The 20,464-nt window shown below is 34.7% G+C and overlaps 1 protein-coding gene across 7 annotated transcripts in view; it reads right to left on the reverse strand.

Annotated features, from left to right (window-relative positions):
• The window catches only part of CDC42BPA (CDC42 binding protein kinase alpha (DMPK-like)), a 298,104-nt gene that overhangs the window by 45,498 nt on the left and 232,142 nt on the right, over window positions 1-20,464 (reverse strand). For 6 of the 7 annotated variants that reach the window (XM_010852881.1, XM_010852884.1, XM_010852883.1 and 3 more), the window contains 4 exons: window positions 18,858-18,963; window positions 18,302-18,450; window positions 16,677-16,768; window positions 14,233-14,309 (listed from right to left, as the gene is read on the reverse strand). In XM_010852881.1, coding sequence (XP_010851183.1) covers window positions 14,233-14,309; window positions 16,677-16,768; window positions 18,302-18,450; window positions 18,858-18,963 — 424 coding nt within the window. Of the gene's footprint in view, window positions 1-2,537; window positions 2,577-14,232; window positions 14,310-16,676; window positions 16,769-18,301; window positions 18,451-18,857; window positions 18,964-20,464 lie in introns of all 7 variants that reach the window. The other variant, XM_010852879.1, reaches the window with a different exon arrangement.

Raw genomic sequence — 20,464 nt, forward strand, 5'->3', positions numbered from 1 at the left:
GGGTCACCAAGAGTCGGACACAACTGAGCAACTTCACTTTCACTTTATGATTTAAAAACCAGTACTGCATGTCATTTAGATAATAGTAAATATATTTTATCATTCTATCATTCTAAAACAAATAATAAATTACTGAAGCTTATGACCTGTAAATGTAATCTTACTAGTTACAAATGATGTAACTTGTTTCTCTTTATGAAAATTTTCTCCTTAAATTATTTTCAGCTTATTCATTTGAATATCTACTCTGGAGAATTTACACATGTTCTAAGAAAACACAGAATAAAGCCCAGCCACATGTTGGCTATTTACAGTCTCTGCTTTAATTTCTAAAGGAATAATCCAAAAGATATTCAGTGTTTCTCACTATTAATGAAAACATTATAAAACTTTCCATAATTATCTGTATTCAGACATTAATAACAAATCTTTTTTATACTATTATTAATTAAACTAAACCACATAAAAAGTATATAAATATCTAGATTATAAATGAAGCTTTAGAGCACATGGGAAATATAACATTTCAGTCACTTAAAGAATTTTAAATTTATGAAAATATCATGTATTTCTTGTCTAAAAACACAGTATGTGACATAAGAACTGTATGCCACAGTTAGATTCAAGGTCACTGTTGGAAGTGGTAACTATTCATGTCCTGCTGCTTTCATGGATGTTTCCAGGGACTATGAAGGTTACTCATTATTCTGTTTCTATTTAATTGTTGAATAATTGGTAACTCTTTAATCATCTCCCTCATAGACATTACCTGATTTCTTATCTGTCAAATATTCAATAAGGAAAAATTAAAGGAAGACTGGAAAGGAAATTACCACACCTATCACATCTGCATTGTAAAAAACCATATGTAATTATAAGCCAATAGGCTCTAGTAAAGTGTGACTTAATTATATCCTATAGATTAAAATATAAACTAAATAGCAGGGGCCTTATAACAGCTATTTCCCTCAAAATTTTTTCCTTATTTAAAGATTCACAAAAATATTCTGTGTGGGCAGAGATCTACAAGGCAAGAAACATAAGTAATGATAAATTTAACCAGAAAAAGAAAATCTCTCTGAAGGATAACCTTATTCAAAACCAAACAGTTAATAAAGCAGTCAATCCACAGACTAATTATTTGAACCAAATATAACTCAGCACACAACATTTTGGTCTTTCCTTCTAATTAACATATATTCAGATTGGACAAATCCAAATACCCAAATATAAAAATAATCAATAAGTCAGTTAACCAGCAATCTTTTCATCAACTTCTTTAATAAATGAGGTATCAGTTGAAGTCGCAGTTCTACTTGCCATACCATTGGATCTGAACTGCTTATTCATTATTAAACAGTAGCTTGAAAACATACGCTATGCTAGGGTTAATCATGTTTATTTTACAATCAACTGTCCATCACACCTGAAGATAAGAGCACACGAAGCAGTGGGTCTCTCCACAGGCAGACCACTGCTTGTGGAGAGACCCACTGTTTCCCATGCCCTCCATAAACCAGATAATTCCCTTTAGAACTTTCCCAGTCCAAAATTATGGATTGAAGGTGCTGATCAACACCAAAAATCATGAAGCTGACAAGAGAAAGTTTGAAATTTGTATCAATCATAGATTTTCCTTTTGAATGTTGTTATTTACATTACCTATGAAAACCAGAACAAACCGTGTCAGCTATCTTTTCAACTAGTGAGTCTGAAAGTGTGTATATTGGTGTTGGGGTGGAGGCTGGTTTAGAAAAATTTGAGACCTTTTCACAAACAGACTCCCCATTCAGGACATATCAGAACCTTACAGCATAGAGTTAGTGGCTTGCCCATTTCAGGTTGAGAAACACTGGATTGGGTTTAGCACAGGAAGATGGTTATAGCTTGTAATCAATACATACATAAAGAAAGCTATAAATGTTTTTTTCAATCTTGGAAATATCTTAGAATATAAATGATTATCAACATCACTGCCTCAAATCTCTAAATACAAGGTATTTGGGAATATAGCTTTGAACTATGCTAAAAAATCTATCAAAGACTTCTCCAGAATTGATTTATAAAAATTATAATCAGTCAGATCCATACTTTATCCCAAATCTTTTTTGAATTTTGCATAATGTGAATTATCAAGCTTTCTTTCTACATAATTAAAATCTCTATGAATCTCTACATAACTGCTTACACTGGATTATTCAGAAATTCATTTACTTTGTATGTGGCCAATTTAGGGAGCATACTTTAGGATCACTTTTTCACCCCATCAAAATAAAAAAGATACTTTACAATTTTAGTATTTTGGTTATAGAAATTTATATGAACATTCCTAAAGCTTTGCGGCCAAAGCCAAAAAACAACAACAAAAAAAGAAAATACAGAAAAGCAGAGTAGCAGTAGCAAGAGCAGCAGCACAAAGCATGCAATAAATGTAATACACCACAAAAACATTAGCATGTACTGCAACCACAGGCAAAAAGGATAAAAGAGAAGGTAGAGGGCATCGGGATGGGCACACAAGTGCAGTAGTCTCTTACACGTCTGCCTTTGCTAGCTGGAGTACAGGATGGAGAGCGCTTCAACAAAGAAAGGAGAATACTACGTTACAAATATTTACACACATGACTCTCAATGACTAATACTGTATTAACAGACAAAGTATATAAACATACATATAAAGACATAGTTCTGATAGGTTGAAAGTACAGGCATTTTCAGAAAAAACTGGAAGACAGGAAAGTAAAGAAAGTTGTTCAGGCTCCATCTAAGAGTGGTAATCAAGTTTTCACTGGACCTTGCACAGTCACCCACCAAGTAATGATCCATCAAGTGAAGGCCAATCTCTTTTCTGGAAAGGTTGGTGGTGGCAACTTGAAATAAGAGTACAAAAAGGATCTGAATAACTCTGATTTAGTGCTAGTTAGCATTTAAACGAAGCATTTAATTAACTAGTTTTGCTTCAGGCATTTACTACCAAATTCTTACCCTTTTCAATGGTAAGCGCTAAATTAGGCCTTTAGAATTACTGATGTTGAATTAACACAAAAAGCTACTTCAACAATATTGTCCATCCTGACTAGACATTAGGCTTAATCAAAAGAAGGACCTTTGCCTTTCTGACATTAAACAATTAAGTAATTCAGAAAAGGTAACAATAAGTAGACAATTACATAGAAATATTTTTAAAGTTTTTGAAATTTGTGATGCTCAAGCAATAGAGCTTCCAAATATGTATCAGATCCACTCATTTTTCTAAAATCAATTCAACCTGATGTTTATTGAGGGTTTATAATATGCCAGGCACTTGATAGAGAGCACTGCAGTTCACAGACTGGTGGGGGAGCATCACACCACCAACAATGTGACGAATGATGTAATAAGGGCATGTACAAAGTTTTTTGGGAACCTGGAGGGGCATGTACAAGATTTTTATGGGTACCTAGAGAAGTGAATTTATAAACTGAGTCTACAGGAGTTACAGAAGATTTGAGAGAAAACCTCAAGGATAAGAAACATCATTCAAGATTATCAGTTTTACTTATACAATAACTGGCAGCTTGGTAAACAGGAATTATTATTTCTTTCTGTAGGAAATTGGAACAGTAGGTGACAAACACTGTAACCCAAGAGTTAACAGCAAATTAGGATTAGAAAGTCTACAGATTTCTAAACAGGTTCTTCTTAGTCCAGACAGCCTTCCATTATAGTAAAAGCTAAAGTCTCAGGTTCAAACCAAGTTATAGTCCTTCAGCTACTAACAGGAGTACCTGTCTCCCTCCATACTCCCCAAAACCAAACAATCAAACATTAATAACTCAACCACCAGCCCTTTCTCTAGCAAACATTTAATCTCTCCTCTCTCTTCCTTAATAATGATAATAGCTAACATCTATCACATGTAAAACATATACAGGTACTTTTCAAAGAACTTTACATATATTAACTTTCAGAATCCTCATAGAAGAATTAATATAAGGTATTACAATCTCCATTTTAAACATGAAGAAAACAGATTAACTTGCAACAGGTCAAAAAACTGGTAAGTGGCAGAGGTAGGATTCAAACCTTCATAGTCAGACTCCGCAAAATGGTATACAATCACTGCCTCTACTTCTGAGCCTCTCAATCACTTCTCCATCTGGCTTCTGCTGTGACTGCTCTAGTGAAATACTGTGAGGATTAGGGTCTCCTGTTTGTCTGATGGTACCAGACATCTTGGCTGAACCTGAGGCTGCTAACTGTTCCCTCTTAAAACTGTACTCCCTTAGTTTTTGTGATGCAACACTTTCCTGAGTCATCCTCTGTGACCACTGCTCCTCCTCTTACGTGGAGTCCTATTCCTCCACCCTTCTCAATGTGCGAGATCCTGGGTTTGTGTTCTTACTCATCACTTTTCTTTTGCTACTAGGTTGGTGCAAAAGTAACTGCAGTTTTGCATTGCTGAACTTTGCCATTTGATACTGGAATATATTCTTAAATAAATGTGGTTATGCTATATATCATTTTAAAGCACATTTCTTGCTTTATTTATTTTTTTGCTAATGACTTATTACACGCTGTTTATTTTGTATTTATTTTAGACTACAGAAATGACATTAGACAAAAAGTACACTCGAGTGATTTTTTTTTTTTAATTCGAGTTCAAAATGGGTTGTAATGCAGTGGAGACGACTCACAACATCAACAACGCATTTGGCCCAAGAACTGCTGAAGAACATACAGTGCAGGGGTGCTTCAAGAAGTTCTGCAAAGGAGACGAGAGTCTTGAAGATGAGGAGTGTAGTGACCAGCCATTGAAGTTGACAATGACCAACTGAGAGCCGTCATCAAAGCTGATCCTCTTACAACTACACAAGAAGTTGCCTAAGAACTCAACATCAACCATTCTATGGTCATTCGGCATTTGCAGCAAATGGGAAAGAGTGAAAATGCTCTACAAATGGGTGCCTCAGGAGCTGACCAAAAATAGAGAAACTGTCATTGTATTCTATGCAACAAAAATGAACCATTTCTCAATCGAATTGTGATGTGTGACGAAATGTGGATTCTATGTGAAACCAGCAATGACCAGCTCAGTGGTTGGACCAAGAAGAAGTTCCAAAGCACTTCCCAAAGCCAAACTTGCACCAAAAGGAGGTCATGGTTAGTTTTTGGTGTTTTGCTGCCCATCTGATCCACTACAGCTTTCTGAATCCTGGCGAAACCATTACATCTGAGAAGTAGGCTCGGCAAATTGAGGCAAATTGATGAGATGCATTGAAAACTGCAATGCCTGCAGCCAGAACTGGTCAACAGAATGCGCCCAATTCTTCTCCATGACAATGCCTGACAGCACATTGCACAACCAACACTCCAAAAGCTGAGCAGATTGGGCTACAAACTTTTGCCTCATCTGCCATATTCACCTGACATCTTGTCAACCGACTACCACTTCTTCAAGCATCTCGACAATTTTTTAATAGGGAAAATGCTTCCACCACCAGCAGGAGGCAGAAAATGCTTCCCAAGAGTTCATTCAACCCAGAACCATGGATTTTTATGCTACAGGAATAAAAACTTATTTCTCATTGGTAAAAATGTGTTGATTGTAATGGTTGCTATTTTGATTAATAAAGGGTTTGAATCTAGTTACAATGAATTAAAATTCACAGTCCAAAACCCAGCAGCAGCAGCAGCAGCAATATAATCCCTCCCTGGCAGATCTCAATCTAGTTTCAACTATGTTGATCATTCCCAAATTTGTCCTGCCAGTTCCTGCTCACTCCTTTTCCTTAAGCTGTTGACTCATCTAGAAAACTATCTGTCGAACATTTCCATGTGCATGTCCCTCGGGTACCTCATATTTAACTTGTCCAAAAGGAAGCTGGCCACCTTTCTCCTCTGTTAAGACTTTTAATAAATATTACATATGGGACTGATTAAATATAAGCTCCTTAATATCTCCTTTCTACTCCCATGATATGCAGTCTGTATCTTTTATTACTGTACTTCTTCCATGGGTGTTATAATTATTTAGATGTCTTTTCCATCAGATCAGATCCTTAAGGGCAGATAATACTGTATTATGCTTAGCATAAAACTTGTAAACTTAAAAATTCTTAATAAATATTGAATAAATCCTTCTGAAATTATACGATATTTAACCTAAATATTTCCTATGGCATTCACCATTTTCTACTTCACACAGTACATAACAGTGTATTTATTTTTTCTAATAATAAGTATTTGAGGTCTACTTCTATGTCTGATTTATCTTAGTATCTACCACTGTGCACAGCAGAGTACCACACACGTAAAAAGTGCTAAAATATTGAACATAGAGAAACCCTTACATATTGGCTATACATATTCTGAAAGTCCAGATTATGTTAAAATCATGAGAAAGAACACGGAATAGCTCAAATTATATTGCCATTATATGCAAAACAAGTCAAAATGTCTCTCAAAACTATCTTTGCATATGAAGGACAAGAGGTTTTCCAAGCTAACAGTGATACTAAATCACCATTGTAATAATGTTCTTCCCCAAGTGGCTACGGAGAAATCAGACCATTTTTATATTTTCAATAGAAAAGGGCAAGTTACACTTTCCTGATGGTACAATTAGAGGAAAACACACACACTCTTAAACCTCTTGAACATACCCACACATACCATGGTTTTCTAAAAACACTGAAATTGGGTCTCATAGCAAGCACTGGAAACCAGTACATTTTCTTAAGTGTGCAATCATATACCATTTTATATCTAGATCTATAGATTGCCACCAGAATGTTAAGGCTGATTATGGAGTAAGCATGAGCAGAAATGAAAAGAAGTAATTTATCTTATGGACACAGAGTTTGGCTAATAGATTCTAAGGTTTCAGTTAATGTATTTCAGAGGTCTTATTTAATTAAAAAAAAAAAACGAAGAGATAAAAGACTACATAGTCATGACTGTTTCCCTCTAGTTACCCAAATACATTATTGATTAATATATTATATATAATATATAATATAACATGCTGCCTAAAATAGAGAAGATTACACGTGACAATCTTCTGAAATGTAAGAATTTCAAGTCAGGTTGGACTTAATATGTGGAAGTTTTCAAAAAACAAGAATTAAAGGAGGAAATTATAGAAATTTCATTATTTCTTAGAAGGATCTAGGCCTAGCTTGAGTCATAGGATTAAAAACTCTTTACAATGCATGTTTCAGAATTTCATCTCTCATTGATTCTCATGTGTGATCAACTTTTCCCAGAATCAGTTAACCCAAGTTGCCAAGTTGCAGATTTCTGTGGCTGCTTATGACAGAATATGAGAAAAGATGCGGGGAGAACAATGTTAAAAAGCAAAACATACATGAAGGAACCTACTAGGGAGTCAGGAATGAAATTACATATTTTGGGACACCTTAATAAGCTTCTATAGGAGGCCAAAACCAAGAGTAGAATTCAGCTTGCCAATACTTTCAGACTACTCTTCTCTTAATATGCCAGAATGCAAGAAAAAAACACATTAGGAGTACTAGACAATTGGACTAAATGTTTTATCTTTATTCTTTTATGTCTGACCTTTGTATTCTACAGCATTAATTCCTTGATTAACTTTTTTCCTCAGTACACTAGAGTAAGACAACCTCCAAAGAGCAAGATGGTACATTCTCATTTGCCAGATAAGTGGGCAATTTCCACATCTGTGAATTTCGCCTACATGAACAGAGAATAGACCTGTAATTTAATAAAACTCAAAATTTACCTAGCATATACTTTTATACAACTGTACTTAGTACTCCTTTAATAAAGTCAAGTATTTTGGGGGTTCACTTGAAAAGGAGAAAATGAGTTGAACATAATGGGAAGTTTCTGTAAGCTTAGTCTGAAACGATTCCTTGATCTGCTACCATGGGAACAAAGGGAACAGATGGGGGGAAAATTCGAGCTGGTGAGCTCCACTGCTCCCCACCTGTAACCTAGAGATGAGGCTGGACCTGATATGGAGTATCTCAGGCAGTCTACAATTGGGCAAGTGGGGCTGAGAGGAAAGATGAGGGTAAAAGAGTAAATAATTTCCACAGCAGAAGGGATCCTGGTGTTTGTTTGACTGCTGTCTTACTGGCTCATATGGGAATGCCTTACCGAAGAGACTACTTATCAAAATGCCTCAGTTTCTTTCTAAATTAACTCACCTCCCTTTTTTCTGTCCTAAAGAATGCCACACATAATCCATTTATCAACACTTCCCTATTACTCCTAAGACTGAGAATCCTAGTCACTGTCACTAGTAGGGGGGAAATAGATGGGGAAACAGTGTCAGACTTTATTTTTCTGGGCTCCAAAATCACTGCAGCCATGAAATTAAAAGACGCTTACTCCTTGGAAGGAAAGTTATGACCAACCTAGATAGCACATTCAAAGGCAGAGACATTACTTTGCCAACAAAGGTTCGTCTAGTCAAGGCTGTGGTTTTTCCAGTGGTCATGTACGGATGTAAGAGTTGGACTGTGAAGAAAGCTGAGCACTGAAGAATTCGTGCTTTTGAACTGTGGTGTTGGAGAAGACTCTTGAGAGTCCCTTGGACTGCAAGGAGATCCAACTAGTCCATCCTAAAGGAGATCACTTCTGGGTGTTCTTTGGAAGGACTGATGCTAAAGCTGAAACTCCAGTACTTTGGCCACCTCATGTGAAGAGTTGACTCATTAAAAAAGACTCTGATGCTGGGAGGGATTGGGGGCAAGAGGAGAAGGGGACGACAGAGGATGAGATGGCTGGATGGCATGACCGACTCGATGGACGTGAGTCTGAGTGAACTCCGGAAGTTGGTGATGGACAGGGAGGCCTGGTGTGCTGCAATTCATGGGGTCGCAAAGAGTTGGACACAACTGAGCGACTGAACTGAACTGAACATATCTATTGGGCTTCCCAGATGGCTCAGTGGAACCCTCTTACACTGTTGGTGGGAATGCAAACTAGTACAGCCACTATGGAGAACAGTGTGGAGATTCCTTAAAAAAACTGGAAATAGAACTGCCATACGACCCAGCAATCCCACTGCTGGGGATACACACCAAGGAAACCAGAATTGAAAGAGACATGTGTACTCTAGTGTTCATCACAGCACTATAACCCCTTTATCAACACTTCCCTATTACTCCTAAGACTGAGAATCCTAGTCACTGTCACTACTAGGAGGGAAATAGATGGGGAAACAGTGTGGTATATAATGACTAAAATCACTGGGCTAAAGGTTATAGTGTTGATATAGTGTTTACTATAGCTAGGACATGGAAGCAACCTAGATTTCCATTGGTAGATGAATGGATAAGAAAGCTATGGTACATATACACAACGGAATATTACTCAGCCATTAAAAAGAATGCATTTTAATCAGTTCTAATGAGGTGGATGAAACTGGAGCCTGTTATACAGAGTAAAGTAAGTCAGAAAGAAAAACACCAATACAGTATATTAATGCATATATATGGAATTTAGAAAGATGGCAACGATGACCCTATATGCGAGACAGCAAAAGAGACACAGATGTAAAGAAGAGACTTCTGGACTCTGTGGGAGAAGGCAAGGGTGGGATGATTTGAGAGAATAGCACTGAAACACGTGTACTATCATATGTGAAACTGATCGCCAGTCCAGGTTCGATGCAAGAGACAGGGTGCTCAGGGCCAGTGTACTGGGATGACCCTGAGGGATGGGATGGGGAGGGAGGTGGGAGCAGGGTTCAGGATGGGGAACACATGTATACCCATGGCTGATTCATGTCAATGTATACCAAAAACCACTACAATACTGTAATTAGTCTCCAATTAAAAAAATATAAGGCAGGAGATGCAGGTTTGATCTTTGAATCAAGAAGATCCCCTGGAAAAGGAAAATGACAAACCACACCAGTATTCTTACCTAGGAAATCCCATGGATAGAGGAGCCTGGCAGGCTATAGTCCCTGGCATCGCAGAGTCAGACACGACCTACCGACTAAACAATACCAACATACCTATCTATTAGTGAGAGTGCTGTGGTATATAACAATTAAAATCAGTGGGCTCAAGATTTTCTAGGGTTCTTTTCTCCTTCAAAAGTCTGTTATTCTACATGTAGAAAAGTCCAAATGCCTAAGCTCCTTTGAGTTTCAGAAGTAGAGTGTGGAGAATGTATTCTGCTTTGTCTGAATCAGAGGGAAGGAAAGACTGGTGTTACAAATGCTCTTTCTCTTCTGTTAAGAGCTGTCTAAACAGTGTAACTTAAAAGGTAAGCAACTTGTTCCAAACGTCTTCCAAGACTGCCACAAATTCCAGCATTTATCTGAATTTTGAATAACAGACAAAACATACTGAGGAAAAACTAGAGATAGGAAAGTGATTAGGCATACTATTTTGTGTAAAATGATTATAGTGTTGACAGGCCTGTGTGTCGGGGGGTGAAGGATAAAGCCAGAAGGCAATTTTGGAGGAGGGGAAGCACTGCTAGTAAAGCACTGAAAAGTCGGAGGGCAGCATGAGGGCACCAGGTTACCAGGAGAAGGTCCATGATGTGTGGGCACAAAAGAAAACAGCACTTGTATAATTTTGCTTAAAACTAACCATATTCCCTCCTATACCTACAAATTCCAGCTGCAATTCAATTTTAAGTCTTCAGCACAATATTTTTCTTTTCTATAGCAATGAGACAGAAAACAGAAAAGAATGAGCAGAGGATGTTTCTATGGGTTAGTTAATAGAGTCTACCTAGTAACAGAGGGCAGTCACATATTATAAACAAGATGCACAACAGCCTAACTGGTTTGGGCACACAGAACAATCAAGATTTATATTCATCTGTAAGAATCCAAGCATTTAACAGTAATAAGGAAGTCAAGAAACCTGAGTTTTATATATTAATACTAAATACCTTCGATGCTGAACCTAAGCATGCCAAAGACTGAATACCATTATTCTATTATGACCTTGAGGATGAAATGGATGATAACGATGGGAAGGGTAGTCATAGTTACAAACTACGAGGAGAAATAAGAGGTTTATGCCATAAAATATGAATTAAGAATACAAAAAAATTTTTTTAATGGCAGCTTACGGATAGTCTTCATCCTGACACGAAAAATCATTTCCAATAGTAATGTGATTCAACAGGAGGAAAGTATAGTGATTCATATTGCTGGTGACTGGAAGGCTGAGTGTTAAAGAGCTTAGAAAGTACTCAAGTGAAACTGAAATTGTGAACACGAAAGGAAGCTAAAGAGAACACAGCAATGGAGGGGAACTGGCCTATTAAGAGTAATGAAATAATAACCAATATCATTGAGGGCATTAAATACATTGTCACTTTAAATTTGCAAACAAGCTTATGAGATCAGTACTATTATTATCCCTGTTTGTCCAATAAGCAAACCAATGCATAGAAAGGTTAGATATCTTGCTCCAAATTATATACCAAGAAAGTGGCAGCGATAGGATTTGAATCAATTTAAGTGCTTCAGCAATAAATGGAGAGGAAAGTGCTTAGGAAGCAAATGAGGGAAAAACCATGCCCTTAAAGAGCTGGAGCCTGAATCAAAAAGATTTGGCAGTCTTTGTGAACTTAGCTCCTGCTTACTTTATAATAGGAGTTCCTTTGTAACGCTTTACAATTTAGATCTGAATTGAACTGAATTGAATCGATGAATCTATGCTGAGTAACAGTGGGGGAAGGATAAGAAAGGATATTCCTGGAGCATGAGTGTCAGTGGGAAGCTTAGACACTGCAGCGGGGTGGTGGCGGCAGACAGCATGTGAGAGCAGAGACAAGACCGCAGGGGGCTGAAGTGTGCTTTTGTTGAGAGGAGCTAATCTATTTACCAAAATACATACTACTCCTGCGCTTTACATTCAGAGATTTTTGTGAGAGAAAAAGGGATGTAGAAAAGAGTTTGTTAGAAAGAAAAATGAAAATGGTATTCTAGAAGAAAGAACAATTAAAATATTTGTTCAGATTTCCTTTCCATTCTTTTTAAGGTGAATGTTACCTTAATATACGGAAATACCATACTGAATATTTTAGTAAAATATACATTAGATTATAATATCAAATATTATTATATATCAAGAAAGTTTTCTTTTTAATCACACTTTAAAAAACCATAACTAGTATAATTATGTATCTCAAGAGTAGTAAAACAGTTTCCATTTGGAATGAAAAGGTGCACATTTTGGTATACATATTTCAAGAAATAAAGAAACACTCAAAACTATAGATCAGGATTTTTCTTTAGTAAAAAATTATGCTTAATACTCTTTTCAATGTAAGAATTATATTTAACAAAACACACAAAATAAAACATTAAAAGAGTTTCCCCTGATTTAAAAAAGTTATATGCACTGCATTTGCATCTGAACCCATTTTATTTCCTAATTTCTGTAAAGACAGAATGCTCAATAGGAAAATACAATGCTTTACAACAAGAATTACTGTGCCATTTAAAGCAGAATAGAGAATGTATATGTCAGGTATTTCGGTAAGAGAACAATATACATTAGGAACGTGTAAATTATTAAATCTATAGAATTAATTTAGGAGAGAATATGATAATGCAGTCAATTTACAGTGCATATGTTAACTAAATCAATTTTCACATTAGAAGAGAGATTCTGTCAGCATTAAAAACCGATTTGCACTCAACTATTGTGTTATGTATGATAAACTCTATTGGAAGAGTTAATAAAATGTCACTTTTTATTATACCACCAGAGGCTTGCTTTTAACTAACATATAAACCAAGTAGCAAACTGCTGGAAAGAAAAGGGAAATGTGAAATAGAAACTGCCTTGAAAAACAAAAATGAGCAATTATTTATATCTATATAGCTATATAGTGACAATAATCAAATAAGCATTCCAGTCTTCAGAAATGTTGCAAAGAATGGAACTGCAGAGATTCTCTGATGGCCAATGCATTTTTTTAAAGTACATTTTTATTTTATTATACTTAATAATGATAACTCTTCGTTGTATTTAAGGTAAGAAAGAAGCACATTTTGGCTCACAAATTATCAAGTGTGATATTTCTAAAACTGACTGCATTACTAGGTAAATTCTTCATATCAATTCACTGATCTTTTTTACTGAAGGATGCATTTGTTTGAAAATCAAAGACTTACGTCATCCAAAAAATCAATCAGTGAAGATGAGGAAGAAGAAAAGGAATCCTATTTAACGAATACAGCAATAAAAAAATAGAAAATATGGATGAAGCAATTTAATAAGAACAAATAATAAATCAAAAATTTTGTAGAACAATTGAAAGGCAAATGACATTAATTCAAATAAACAAATGAGAAAAGCAGTCATTGTCATTGTTTCTCAAGAAACTTAGAAATTCATTAAGTACGTTTTAAAGAGTGCTTTTTTTCCCTTTCCCAAAAGAACGAAATACAATTCATATTCTGTGCTCAAGGTGTAATAAATTGAAGCTCATGGCAAATCATTACTAATTAAATTAAATGGAAGCACTTTAAAAGGTAATAACTAAAGGTAAACAACAGAATCTCTGCCTTCTAACTGTTCCCGCTAGAATGTAAGGTTCCTGAGGGGCAGGACTTTGTGGATTTTGTCAGCACTACAACAGTGCCTTGCTCAGATATGTACAATTATCTGTTGATTAACATATAATTATTAACAAATTTTTTCTGAGATTAAAAAGTTCAACCATAAGCTTTTTTCTAGCAAAAAATTTAAGTACCAAAGAAGGACAGTCATACAGTCACTATCTCACTATTCTGGAGTGTGCCAAATAAACTCTACATGCAATACTTTGAACAAAAAGCATTCCTTTGGTATACTTCTAAACAACTGTACTGATTTGGAATTGGAACCAGCATCGCCCTATTGTGAGCTCTGACGTTTTCACTTGCTTTTTTTTATTGTGGTTCTTTGCTTTGGAGGAATAAAAAGTTAAAATTATTTAAAGTTAGGATCGGTTCTAAACTTAGTGTTCCTCAGGGAAAGAGATGAAATTTCTTTTAAATCTTACAATGACCCTCTTATTTAGATCTTAGATTTCTCTTAAATACAAGAAAAGTTTATGATTAAAGTTTCCATAATATTGCAGGACATATATTTCTTTCATAATACATTTTTGTTTATATAAGATTCTAGGTCCTCTTATATGGGATGCAATAAAAGCTTTATTGCAAATAAATTTTAAATCACAAAGTAAATTTTAAATCGACCACAGGGGATATCTGAAAGGTTTAATACTTACTTCAAATTGATCCAGAGCATCGGTAGGCGTATTCAAAAATGCCAAGAAAGAATGCTGTGAGTCTTGGTGCTCTATACCTAGAAGACAGCAGCAACTTTTCTTAAAACTAGAACAATTAACACTAATTTTCATGGATGGATGACCTTTCCTGTCTGAATATATTAAAAAGCTGCTCGCAAACTACCATATTTTAAAACGAATTAACTTTATTAACTCCACATATTAAAAAAACTAAAATACATTAGTGTTTCTTGTACTATCACTCAATAGTTAAACTACATCAACCTCTAGGAAATACTTGTTTCTTGACTTACTTGAGTTCTTGAATTTCTTATCCTATACAGTATACCATAAAAAGCACATTAAATCTTTTGGTAGACTTGGGAAATTTTTTAAAAATAGGACTCTGGTTAGGTCTGATTTTTCTAAGGTAATTTAGCACCAAACAAGGTTTCCTTATTGAAATACTTTCATCAAATATATAGTATACACCAATACAAATAACCTTTTATTTAAAAAATGCAGTGATAAATCAAACTTATTAAATTATGAATAAACTTTTGCTCAGGCTTCAATCTGATTTCATCTACTGTTTTATTGAAAAATTGCATGACAAAAGTTTGTCTGAGAAAAACTAGGGCTGGAGAATGAGGACTCTAAACCTAAGCTTTTCTCAGATAAATTTTTAAAAATTTGATGCATATCTCTTGGCTATGGTATTAATTCTAACTGCATAATTTCCAAAATAATTCTTAATCATATACATATAATGATAAATACTAGGGAGGAAAAAGGAGAAACACCAATACACGCTCTGATCTCCATATCATTAGGACTAAACTGATCCACTAAATTGGTATCAATTTATGTGCTTTTTTGAATTACTCTCTAATAATAACCCATGGTTGCTGAACACGGCAGTACAGAAATTTGCTCCATCAATAAATATTTGCTGAGAGGGTTTTTTGCCAAGCCCTGTCTAGATACTGGAGATACAATAGTAAAGAAAGAGACAAACAAAATCCTTGCCCTCATTATATAAATATTACATCATATTATTTAAATAGAACATTATTTTATAACATAGTGAAATTTTATTATTCTGCAATGCTCAAAATTCAAATAAAAGCCAGAGGCTAACATGCAATGTAATACATTTAATTTCTTCTTTTGCAAATTTAGATCTACTATAAAATGAGGCAATCAATGCCAACTGGTTAAGTCATACTCCTCACTGTTCTCTTTTCTATATAAATTGCTTTTTGGGCCACAGGTCCTCCATGTCTTATATACTTTTTCCTCTACTCGCTAAATAATGCAGCTCCCTCCATTCTTCATACATGAAAATTAAGCTTGACTCTCATTTTAGCATGATGCCTTGTATTTCTAATCTGAGTTCCTAATTCACTTTTTCTGGATTCCTTCCTTTCTCATTCATAACAAAAAATTATTAAACATCTACTACTTTTAATGGCTTTTTTCATGTTAACTCCTTTGTGATTACTCTCTTTCCTCCAGTTTTAAAAGCAGATAGAGACCCAACCAGCTTTGTCACACTGTGTCATAGGACTGGGAAATAGAGGGCAGCACACAAGTACAACTTAGAGCCAATTAATTAGGTCAGTATTTAGCCAGGAATACTGTCAGGAAAATGAATTTCTAACAACTGTACATAAGAGATCCTAACTGAGAGGTAGTCAAAAGGTACAAAGTTCCAATTATAAGATAATAAGTACTAGGGATGTAATGTATAACATGATTAATATACAAAAAAAAAAAAAACTGTACATAAGAGATCCTTTCATTAAGAAAATAACATTCTGAATTTTTAAAAATTAAATCTTCATATTCTTAATGCCCACATGATGGAAAGATAATTGAAGTTCATGTAATAAAGCTACCAAGCACTCTGAGTTACTTTTTACATTCATTATAACGTGCTGAAGTAATATTTTCAAGAAAATGGGAATAAACTCTGAGAAGTCCCACAGGGCAAGCAATTCGAGTGTCAAACATGGAAGAAGATGTCAAAATAATTCTTTGTCATTGAATTGCTTTTCTAATATTGGATTAATCTAGTTATTTCTACATTATCTCTTCAACTACCTGGAGAGCGAATCCTCTACAACATTTGAGAATAGTATAAAGTATATGAAAAGAATAAATGTTTCTAATCACAAAAATACTGTTCAAGATATAGTCCATGGCCCTGAAAAACAGTTGAATATATGGCAAAATGAGTTTTCTCTTATGAAATCTTTAACAGTGTATCAGATAAAACAAAATAACTCAGAGACTTTATCTACCAAATATGTGCATGTGTGTACCATATATTCATGCATGTGAAGAATTCTTCTGCCTACACATTAAATTGATTCTTTTATAATAAAATGTATTTGTAACAGAACATTACATCCTGATGGATGCAAAACACATTCTCATACCCTTTTCAGATCTAAGCTCTTCAGTGTCCTTTATCAGTTGTTCGATTTCTGATAGTAGTTCCAAGTTCTTCTTCTCTGAATCTTTTAGTTTACTTAAATAAGGGAACAAAAGGAAAAATGTCATTATTTATATTGTTTGTCAATGAGCCATCATGTATGTAGTTGAACTTACTTGGTTTAAATGTCAGTCATGATGATGTAGGGAACTGAAAACCACTGCAGGAAGGACAAATCCAGCCTGTCATCTACTCTTGTGCAAATAAAGATTTACTGGAACACACTCGGGCTCATTCATTTATATGCTGTCTGTGGCTGCTCTCATACTCAACAGCACAGCTGAGTAGACAGAAACTATGTGGCCTATAAACCCTAAAGTATTTATTATCTTGCCTTTTATTGAAAAAGTTGCTAGACATGAGCTAAATTATTAAATTAAAAAAATGTATAAAATCAAACATTAACTTTAGAATTGTTAAATTTCTTTCATAGAGAACCATAAGACTAAGTTTATAATTTTCAGTTTGACTTGTATTCCTGATTTATAAACAAATGTGGAAGTTTATGTCCTAAGCTTAAGAAGAAAGATCTCACTAACTCCAAATTACAATACAGAGAATGACATTTAGTAGTTCTTCATGTTGGGATCAATTCATATTCTCCAGAAAAAGTTCTTTTCCATTTTCAGTGTCACACTAGCACATTTGAGTAAAGCATATTTAATTTATAATTGACTTATAATAAGAATTTATAATTCAACTGAGGAATTTATAATTCAATTCAATCAGAGATACATGGCATCTCTGATATAATTAAAAACATTAATGACTGCAGTTAAGGACTAAGGCTTCATACCATTAAAAACAATTTATGAGCCTATACTTCCTTTTGTGACTCAATGACCTTGCAACCTTAGGTATTCTGAGCACTGAATGGATTTTTCTATTTGTATTTTGATTTGTAACATGAACTTTCTACTGTTCCTCCATATCACCTACACTGACTTATTCTTGAACCAATCCAATTATGATTTTCCTTTTAGCATTTATTCAGAGTATGATTTGGTCTACTGCTGTGATAACAGTGGAGGGAATATATTAATTAGCTAACTGTCTTGAAGAGTGTGGAGGATATACTTTTTGTAAACATAGTAAGAAAAAATTATAATTTAAATATATTATACCACTGTGAAATTCATCATCACTAGAACCTTCATTTATAAAAAATCTATGGTAGAGGCCAGAAATTACAGATGACTGTATTTTGTTCTGACTCTATGCTACATTTTTATACTAATGTAATATTCTTGACCAAGAGATAATTTTGAATTTAATACTATAAAATTTGAAAATGAACTAAATTATACAAAAAAGGGAAAAGTAAATAATAGAATATTAATACTATTAATTCCACTTTAAGAACAAGTCAGATAGAAATAGAGCTGTATTAAAGTCCCATTACTGCATAAAGGCCTAAAAGAATCAATTCATTTTCACACATTCACAGTTTTTTTGTGGTCATCATTTAAAAAAAAAAAAAGTGATAGGTAGGAAACTAAATATGTAATTTCTCTCCAGATACTTTTGGATCAAATCAGAAATCACTCTAGTGGGACTATAGAGTCTTACCATTCTGTTATGATGTTAGATGCTTTAACTTTATTCAGCTCTTCTTGGATGGCCTGTTTGGCTCTTATTTCTGCATCCAGAGCTGACTGTAACTCCAGTCTGGCTGACATATCCAGTTTTGCAAAACGTCGCATTTTCCAGGGCATATCCTATGAGACAACATGACTGTGCTTTTAGTTCTATTCTAAAGTTCAGTAATGTAAGTGAATTTTGAAAGTACTTAAAAGAACTATCTTGCTCTAATTACAGAATAAAAGAGATATATTTATTACTTGTGAAAATACATTTTCATTAAATTCAGAAATAACTAGACTCATTATAAATACATTTATTTTTCATGGTTATTACCATTAATGGTTAGTCATACAAATGACAGCTAAGCAACTATGTATTATAATTTCTTAAACTGGAGGAACTTGGAATGATTTCTTATGAAAAACTTTCCAGGAGGCAAAAACTAGAAAAACTGATATAATTACTCAGATTCATTACAGTGTTTTCTGAGCCTTCACCCCAACTAATATAATAAGCCTGTTGGCTAAATGGTAGAGCTTACTGTTGCTCGGGTCCCCAAGCTGGAGTTTCTTAAAGCTTCCAATTCTTCAGTCATTTTAGAAGCTAAGGCTTGAAGATACCCTCGTGCATCCTTTTCATCACTGACCCTAGAATATATACAAATTAAAACAGAGCTCAAGTACCAGAGTAAAACAGAAAACTTCAGTGAGATGTATATTATTTTAAAGCATCATTAAGAAATAAGTGAAAAGTGACAGAAATTTAAAGATGTTCTTAATATCATTTTTTAAAGGTCTACCACAGTACTACTATCTGTCAACAAGCAGGAAATGCTTTACTGAATTGTTTGGGAGTCAGCACATGTATCAGTAGTGATTAAGAACTTGATTCTTGAGTTAAGTAGACCTAGGTTCAATTTGTAGCTCACTGCTTATCAGTTGTATGACTTTACATAAGTCATTTACCACCTCTAACTCTCTGCTATCTCAGTTAGAAGATGGGGTAATAATAATACCACCTACCTCAAGGACTATTATAACTAAATGAGAATACATGTGAATTTTCAGCCTAATGCATAGAACATGAGTGTGTTCTCATCGCTCAGTCGTGTCTGACTCTTTGCAACCCCATGGATTGTAGCCTGCCAGGCTTCCCTGTCCATGGAATTTTCTAGGCAAGAATAGTGGAGCAGGTTGCCACTTCCAACTATAGAGGATCTTCCTGATTCAGGGATTGAACCTGTGTCTCCTGCATCTCCTGCATTGGTGGGTGGATTCTTTACCACTGTGCCACCTGGGAAGGCTGCCTAGAACATACAGTTTTATCACTACAAACTATTACTGCACATGAATGAAAATGAATGAATGAGGAGTGTTTCAAATAATATGAGTGAATTTAAACAAAGGAAAATAAATGTTTCATTACTGAAATCCTTTCCTGATTATTAAAACATTTTCCTGGTTATTTTATACTAGTCTTTTCTCTCTTCTAGTAATACTATACACACTCACCATTATCTTTCTTTCCCATTCAAAACAAACTCTACCTCAATGGCCATATTTAGCAGAAATTAAATTCCTAAATTCATATTTCTAATCTTAACCTATAAGTCGTCTTTTCTAAAGCATACTAGAAATCTCCACTCAAGATACCTGAGAATGACCTCAGGCTCACCAACAAACAAAAGAACAACTAAAACTGATATCATTCTCCCCCAAAGTTGTTTCTTCTCCTGATCTTTCCCACTTCAATGATATCACCATTTTTCTCAATCTCTCCAACTCAGAATTTCAGAAATACTCATTCCTCCTCATTTCTTGCCCTTCATTTATATTTAAGTCCTATAGATCCTTCTTCCATAATGTCTTCCCCATTTGTTCAATTTTCCCCAAACTTTCAGGCGATACATCTGAAAAATGAATTTTATGGGCCAGTCTGTTACTTCAATGCCTTTTTGTAGTATCATTTCAAAGAGAAAGAATGAAGTCTTCTGATGAATCTAGGTTGAGAAGAAAGGTCCCTGTTCCAATACAAGGTGAGCAACAAGGTCTCCTTGCCCTAAAAGGTTTAAAATTTTTTTTTCATATGAAAGAGATATTTCATAGGAAAAGGCAGAGGGAGCAGAGTAAGAGGACCATCAGACCATAA

The sequence above is a fragment of the Bison bison genome, unplaced genomic scaffold (genome assembly GCF_000754665.1).
Source record: "Bison bison bison isolate TAMUID 2011002044 unplaced genomic scaffold, Bison_UMD1.0 scf7180017864317, whole genome shotgun sequence".
Lineage (NCBI taxonomy): Eukaryota > Metazoa > Chordata > Mammalia > Artiodactyla > Bovidae > Bison > Bison bison.